We start from the raw sequence: 8,354 nt of genomic DNA, 5'->3' as shown, positions 1-8,354 counted from the left end.
AACAAGGATGTTGCTGCCTGTAACCTAATAACAGTTCTGATCTGATCTTACTGATGGTGATGATATTGGATGCTTTTGATTCCTTCCCTTTATATCTCTCCATGTGAAGGAGAGGTCACACCCCTTCATCATGCATGTCCTTTGGCAAGAGACGCACCCTTTCACCATTAGCACCCTTTGAAAGAGTGCAACTCTTCATTATTTCTGCCCTTTGAAAGGGACACAACCTATTTAAATTAGAACTGCTCTCTTGATTTCCAAATTATCCCCCCTCAAATGAGGTTCTTTTCTCCCTTGTATATCTCATGTTTGAGGGAGTCACAACTTTTCATTTTATGTCATTTGACCATTCATTGACTTAATTAAATTTTAATTATATTCTTTTATATTTTAATTTCATTTTTAAAATTTTAATTTTATTATTACTATTTATTATTAAATTCTATTTCAAAGTGGGGACATTACAAAGGCTGTCAAGATACAAATTGCAGCATCATACAATGTAACTTGATCAATTGTGCTTCAATTTACTACAACTATTTGAGAAATCCGCATTGAGACTTTCCTGCAATTATTTCTGTATCATGTTAATTTTTACAAGTTTGTTTTTTCTATTGTTCAGATTGAATCTTTTCCTCCTCCAAACCTAAGGTTCCTATGATAAGCCTTTCAGCAGTCTTATCAGCTAAAAAATATGTTCATAGATATCAGAGATCCACTCTTAGAAATTTCAGAATTTAGTTAAAGTTTTTCCGACTAAACAGCAGGTTCCAGTGAATACCCTACTATTGCCATAAACTGTACAAGGCTAGAAACTATATCTTCGTTCATAGAATGCCAACATATAGGTTAAGCCATCTCAAATGTAAGTGCTCCACCTAAACCGAAATTAAGCACTGATAAATATGAAGACATTCTAGTATTAATTGTCTGAGTCAACAGAACACGTCTATTTATTCTCATCAACTGCTATGCAAACTCGCAATATAATGCAGGAGTTGTTGACAGAAACTTTACTTTTGTCATTAAAATCCCAGGATGAATTGAAGTTTAAAGTATCAAATAGTAATGTCTAACATAAATACTGAAAACTAGGAGTTTCCACCAGGTTGGAAGAGGATTCAAACGTTGAGAGGACATACATTAATAAACAAGCTAAATGCATGATAAAATAGGAATGTGAACCAACCATCGACATTAATGTATTTGAACAAGTTTCAAATGCAAAATGTTTGGAGAAAAGCCCTTCTCAGTGAAGGTCATGCATGCCCAACAAATAGTGTTCTTAGTTTCATTGTTTGATTCTACTTTCATCTTCATGATATTTCTATTTTGTAGGCACTTAAAAACTTTAAGGGATGAAGAAGGCAACCTTGGAACAAATGGAACAATTCTTGGAGCTCCTCATCATGTGAACCAATCCATTGTAATTTGCATTTTGCAGGAGAATTGGATATGCAATCGTATCCTACCAAAAGGGGGACAACACAAATGTCCCCTCAGTGAGCCTCTGTGCAATTTGATGAAATTACCTCAGTTGCTAAGTATGACATTTTATTTTCTATGATATACTCACAAGGTTATGAAGAAAGGGTACTAAAGGAACATTCTCTCAATCTTCAATTCTGCCAAACACATACCTATCTTGTTTTAGCAATGTTTTGTAGCAATATTGCTATAACAGCATTCAGAATCATCTGAAGGCCTTCAATTTAGTTCGCGTATAGAAAGCATGGAGGGACTGCAGCTGTTTTTACCCGTCATCATAATATTTCTCAGGCACACTGTATTGTAACTCTGACCTTAAATGTGCTGCCACGATTATCACTTGAAACTGCAACCTATTCCATCAGGGAGAGAGTCGTTTGCCTGTATTGTCGTTATCTTACTTTTCTTTCTGACCAGTATTTGCTTCATCACCGATCTTGGTATCATCTTTTATCATATCTTCAATCCCATGTCCATTCTGTACACTGCTTCCTTCTTCTGAAGAATCACTGTCCATTTCAGTTCCTTTTTCTTTAGCCTGCTTCTCACGGCCTTCTTTTAGAAGCTCACAGAACTTCTCTTTTATGAGGAGCAAGGGATCTTTATCAATCAAATCTGCCCTGTCATATGCCTCTCGCAACATTATTGTTTCGATACCACCCTTATGGCACAAATAAAAGATCCCCGGATGTCTTGTGAAAATCTTTGTATATGCATTTGGCAATCTGAAGTCATTACAGAATTTTCCCAATGTTGGAACTGCCATCCTTCGAAGCACAGTAAGCGAAAGTACTTCATGTAAAACACCCACCGTTCGTTTTTCCATTTCAGGTAAAGCCGGATCTAAATGTGTTGAATCTACATAAGGTGATATATAAGGACATTCCATCCAGTTTCTTGTCCACTCCATCATTCCTTTCTTCAACACCATCCCAGGTGGGAGGCGGACACTAAAAGCAGGAGTGTAAGGTCTCCCAGTCTTAAGGGATTCTTCTTGTGCCCTCATTTCTACTGCAGAGAGAGGAGTGTTATGGGATTCTTCTTGTGCCATCATTTCTACTGCAGAGAGAGGAGTGTTATTGGCATTGGAAAGGTCTGATGACACAAGTTGCACATAGGGAGGAGTAAGACCGTTGTCATCATCATGAACAACTCTAAACAGATTAGGGTATTTGGAAGATAAAGTGGATATAAGGTCTTCCGGAAAACCAAAGTCTCTTTTCACATCAGCAAGCTTTTGAACACTAAGGCATTTGTGTTGAGTGAGCATAAGTATCCTTTTCAACCGATCGATCAGAAGTAATTCATTGTCATTCTTAATCCTCTTTTCTTCCTCCAAAAATTGAGCCAGTCGATCGCTGATGCGCAGAAATGGAACAGGCTGAGTTTTGGGTTTGATTCTATCCATGTACATTTCAAATAGACCAGGATACTGCTTTAAAAAGGTTTGCACTTTATAAGGCAAATGTAACCTCTCCCTCCTTTTCTCCAGGTATCTGAGGGGAATTACGTGTCCAGGCTCTTTAAGCACTTCTCTCACTATTTTATCACAAAGCCTCCATCTTTTATCATTCTTTATAGCCTCGTCCATTCCATAATCCCTCCTCCACTTTACTTTGAGGGATGAGATGCGTAATGTATGAACGAAACTGCAGGCGTTTGGGCACTGCATAAACAAAAAAGTTTTGTTGATTTTAAAGGCACCCATTGTTGAGATCATTATCACTGGCTAAAAATTAGTCATGCTTGATTGTAGTCTAGACACCCCAATCTAACTATATCATTTTACCTCACTATTCAATGATAGATGACAGAGTGTGATCCCGATGTTAATGAAAATTAAATGTACAGCTTTTTCAGAACCTTTGATACTCTATCACTACATCCCAATCTGTCTCGCAGCACATAATTGCTAAAGGCCATTATGAATCATGCAGAACTTTCCATGCCAATCACTAGAAACAGAGACTTCAATAACTCAAGGCTCCACGAAATTGAGAGTAAGATTTACCATACCTCGAATAAGAATCAGAAGAGAGATTGATTGAAGCTTCTGGATTGACGGAAAGCCATCTTTATTTTACTTAACCCGCTTTGCAAGCAATTTCGCTTGCATTAACTTCAACTTAAAATGTTTAACATGCTGTATGTCGCTAACAACCCCATAAACTTCAACTTAAAACCATGTTTAGCATGCTATTTATTGTTAACAACCCCATTATAACTTTTGTGAACAAACTTATCATCAACGGAATCTGGGAAAGCGGGGTTGAATTAGAAGGTAGATTGAAAATTAAATGTAAAACACTTCTCCAAAACCTACTTACCATATTGAACTCCTATTATACTCGACCGAAGGTATAAATGTTGGTGACCTGAACTTTACAACCTAATCCAGAATTTCAGAGAAACAGAATACGTAGATCGACTTGTTTTACTCATTACAGCGATAAATATATTTTTCAGTGGATTTAAGAGGCTTGCGTATGGGTGAAGAAAAACAATTATATTTTAAATTAATGTTCAGAAATATTTGTAATCAGATTTCAGAAGTGCGATGCCCGCAAATAACATAATAACTAGTGTGGAGTGGGTACGCCGAACAAGTGTGGAGGGTCAAGGGTCTATTTCTTTCATACATTTATGCAATACATGATATCGATTGATAGGTCATCTAGCAAATAATGTTTTTTTTAACAAGGTATCAATGGAGAAGTGATAGCTTCAAATCGATTATGCATCTTCTTGCAGGGATTGAAATACAATTGAAGCAAAACCTCTGAATGAGAAAGTTAATCAGGCTCCATTACCAACAAGCTCTCAGATAAAAGAAGACATTTATCTAGGGATCGGAGGTAAAGAAATAATAAGTTGAGCAAGGATTTTTAGTACAGACTCTATCTACATGTTAACTTTTCATTCGCTTGATCAATTTGTAGCCCATCTAGCAAATGTTGTTTGTTCAAATAATGTTTGAATGGAGAAGTGATAGCTTGAAAATAATTATGCATCCATTTATAGGGTTCTAAATATGAGAGAGAAACCTTTGAATCAGAAAAATTAATTACGGTCCATAATCAACAATCTCATATTATTTGTGTGTGTGTGTGTATGTGCGTGTGTGTGTGTGTGTGTGTGTGTGTGTGTGTGTGTGAGAGAGAGAGAGAGAGAGAGAGAGAGAGAAGGCAAAGAGATATTGATAGAGAGGTCTAGGGAGAGGGAGATGGAGAGAGATGGATGGTTACAGAGAGGGGGACATGTCTAGATATAGAGGGGGAGAGAGGAAGATACAAGTAGAGATGAAGATAGAGAAAGAGAGGAATATTGAGATAAATAAATAGAGATAGAGAGAGGTAGAGGGGGAATAAAGACAACAAGAGATAGGGAGATAGAGAAGAAGATGTAGAGAGAGATATAAAGGAAGAGGGAGAAGGAGAAATGGAGAAAGATTTAAATGTTGAGATCGAGTGATAAAAAGATAGAAATATAAGAAGATATTGAGAGAGGGGGAGAGGGCGAGGGAGAGAGACAAATAGAAGTAGAGATAAACAAAAAGATATGGAGAGAGAGAGAGAATAGGAAAAGTGTAGAGATATAGAAAGACGAAGTCATAGAGAGAGAGTGAAAGATAAGGATGGAAAGAGGGAGCTATAAAAAGAGATATAATGGGAAAGAGAGAGGGGGAAGGGAGAGATGAAGAAAGGGATATAATTTATTTTATTATATAAATTTAAATATAAAATTTCACAATAATGAAAATTTTAATAAGAAAAAAACTTTAAAAAATTATACATTTTTTATAAATATTTTCTTTAAAAAATAAAAAAGATAGATTAACTTTTCAAATTATGTTTTTAATTAACCAAATTCAGTAGCACTTATCATGAGTCTTAGAAATAGTGTCTCCATATACGATATGTACACTACAATAATCGTACTCCATGAGATGTGATTGCATTCTTCTTTTTTCATATGGTCAAAATATTTATGGGTGTTCAACAATCTTCTATGTTTGACTTACATGTAAACAACCTTAATTTTAACAAGTCACTATTATTTTCTTGTTCATGATTATAATTTGTTCACTTTGTTGTAATGAGGGATAGACTAGTTGAAAGGTGTTTGCCAAAACAATATTTTATATATTATCAATTAATACATATTTAATATATGTATACATTTAACATTAATACATATTTAATATATGTATATATTTAACGTTTAATATGACATATTAATATACATGTAATATTTATTATATATTAGACAAAAAAAATTAAATTTAATTAATGTTCATTATATAATATTTATATGTATTTAATATCTACATATATTTAATATATAAAATTAAACCTAAACAAATATTATAAAAGAACAACTGTTTGCCACAACAATATTTAATATTTAATAATAAAATTAAATAATAACTATTATAGAGATAACTTATATTTATTCTTTAATTTGATATTATTATTTTTTTTATATTAAAGATCGAGAATAAACAAAATACAATCAGCTGTAGACAGGGGAGGCTACGCCTTAACCATAAAAACCACCGAGGATCTGTGTTACATCACTAGAGAGTAGTCTGATATCAAAAAAGGAACAGTGCAAAAAGGGAAAGTCTAAGCACTACTGCAACATGTGATCGAAAGGATCGATCCAAGTGGTCCACCCTTGGGCCCCTTCCATCCAAACCATCAAAACCACCGAGGATCTGTGTTACATCACTAGAGAGTAGTCCGATATCAAAAAAGGAACAGTACAAAAAGGGAAAGTCTAAGCACTACTGCAACATGTGATCGAAAGGATCGATCCAAGTGGTCCACCCTTGGGCCCCTTCCATCCAAACCACCTTCTTTTGGTCCTAGATCTGGGTCAGCATGGCAATGTGATCAGCCTCAGGCATCCTGTTGTTGTTGATCTCTTTGTACAGTTTCTTTAGAGCCTCTTCAAAGGAAGACTGGTTTTTTGTGAGCCTCCTCCATTCGTAGCCATCCTTCATCTCATGTATGAACATAGTTGCGTGACCATCTTGTAGGAACCGGAGGAACTTATGCCTTTCGACATTCATAATGAAGGAGACCTGCGAGGCAATTTTAAAAAAAGTGAGTCTACGAAGAGACTCAGTAAGACACCTGCCATTGCCATTAAACTTGTCCTCATTTCGCATCTTCCAAATGAACCAAAGGATATAAGAAGATAAGATAAACCAGAATAAATTAGCATCCTTTTTTAGCCCATCAATATAACTAGAAATAATGTTAAGGGTATCCACATGATTAGGAATACAAAAACCAAACATTAACCAAACCTCCCTGGCGAAGGAGCAATCAAAAAGAATGCGTCTGCCGGTCTCAGGTAATCTGCAAATGGAACACATATCAGTACTGAGAGGGTTTCTCCTTAATGGGAGTATGTCAATAATAAGCTGTCATTTAAAGCATTGTATTTTAGGGGGAATCGGGCTTTTCCATAGCCGAGTAAAGCATTTATACCAGGAGTTGTCAGACAGATCCAAGTACCACAGAATGTTAACATGTTTAATAATAGAGTCATCATTGGAGATCAGGTCATAGATGGCGCGGCATTTGGTATTGGGAAGGAGAGAGCCATCTTTCCATTTGAGGGTCAGGAATCGGTGGGAGTCCAAATTAGTACTAGAAGGCAGGGCAAGAGCGGCACAGGCATTCTTTATCATATGGTAAGTTCTTTTCTAGGTGGGAGAGAGATTGTGGGCAGCGTTGAGCTCTTCCCAGCTGATTAGGACACCATTCTCAAATAAGTCCTCAAAGATCCTGATGTCGGATTTGGCCCAAAGTTTGGTCGAGCAGACTTGAGTGAGGGCTAAAGGTTTACTAGCATGAAAGAGATTCCACCAAATCGACCTTTCCCCATGAATGGTGTCATTGCTGCTAACACTAGGGCTGTCAATAAGATGTCTAATATGCTCCCAGGCCTTCCAAATGGATTTAAAAACATATGAGCCTTGCACAGAAATAGGAAAGTGACCTGCCACCAGGTCAGCCAAGGGAAGGGCTTTCCATGACTTAGCATTCTTAGGGACGCCTCTCTCAATGTTGTTTCTAATCAAGACTTTCTAGGGCTCCATGCCATCTAAGGCATGAAATATCCATTTCACAACAAGGGCAATACCTTGGATCTTGAGATCCTTTAGTCCAAGGCCACCCTTTTTTTAGTCATGTGACACCATTTCCACTTAACCGCGTGCATTTTTCTCCCACCTTTTCCATCAGACAAAAGGTATTGCCTTATGGCTTTCTGGATATCAAGGATTTGGTAGTTATTGAACATCCAGGCGGAGGAGTAGTAGACACTATATGAGGAGAGGATTTTTTGACAGACTTGGATCCTACCAGCAAGTGAGAGGAATCTATTATCCCACCTATGCAGTTTTTTGTCAATCTTATTCTTTATCCATTGCCACATCTCTTTAAGAGAGGGAGAAACAGAGAAAGGGATGCCAATACCAGACGATTTTGTTGGGGCCTCCCCACTGAAACCCATAGGGAATAAGCCAGTCTGGGGGTTTCTCTTTCCAGCCAAGGAGAGTAGATTTGGCAAGGGAGATTTTAGCTCCAGACATGATACCGAAGGTTTTAAGCTTTTGAACAAGGTTGTCAATATTCTGGGGTGAAAGTTCAAGGAAAGGGCAGTATCATCCGCAAACTGGATGTTGAGGAGGTTGGAGTCATCAGAGAGCTTAATTCCTTTGACACAGGGGGATAGAGAATTGTCCCTGAGAAGATAGTACAAATCATCTGATGCAATGACAAATAGAGCGGGTGCAAGCAGACAGCCTTGCTTGATGAATCTACTAAGTTGAAAGTTCTGGGATAGGGATC

The 8,354-nt window shown here is 36.9% G+C and overlaps 1 protein-coding gene across 1 annotated transcript; it reads right to left on the bottom strand.

The window, feature by feature from the left end:
• Positions 1 to 887: 887 nt before the first annotated feature.
• Positions 888 to 3,965, bottom strand: LOC131039441 (protein WHAT'S THIS FACTOR 1, chloroplastic). Its single transcript, XM_057972219.2, has one exon. The coding sequence runs from the start codon at positions 3,206 to 3,208 to the stop codon at positions 1,886 to 1,888; it is 1,323 nt and encodes a 440-aa protein (XP_057828202.2). The 5' UTR covers positions 3,209 to 3,965; the 3' UTR covers positions 888 to 1,885.
• Positions 3,966 to 8,354: the final 4,389 nt, after the last annotated feature.

Source organism: Cryptomeria japonica, chromosome 10, assembly GCF_030272615.1.
Source record: "Cryptomeria japonica chromosome 10, Sugi_1.0, whole genome shotgun sequence".
NCBI classification, from domain to species: domain Eukaryota; kingdom Viridiplantae; phylum Streptophyta; class Pinopsida; order Cupressales; family Cupressaceae; genus Cryptomeria; species Cryptomeria japonica.
Note: the sequence above shows the minus strand (reverse complement) of the source record. Positions and strands in the feature narration are given on the sequence as shown.

Bases quoted from the DNA above. Each gene is read 5' to 3' on its own strand.
- LOC131039441 (XM_057972219.2), bottom strand. From the start codon at position 3,208: ATGATCTCAACAATGGGTGCCTTTAAAATCAACAAAACTTTTTTGTTT.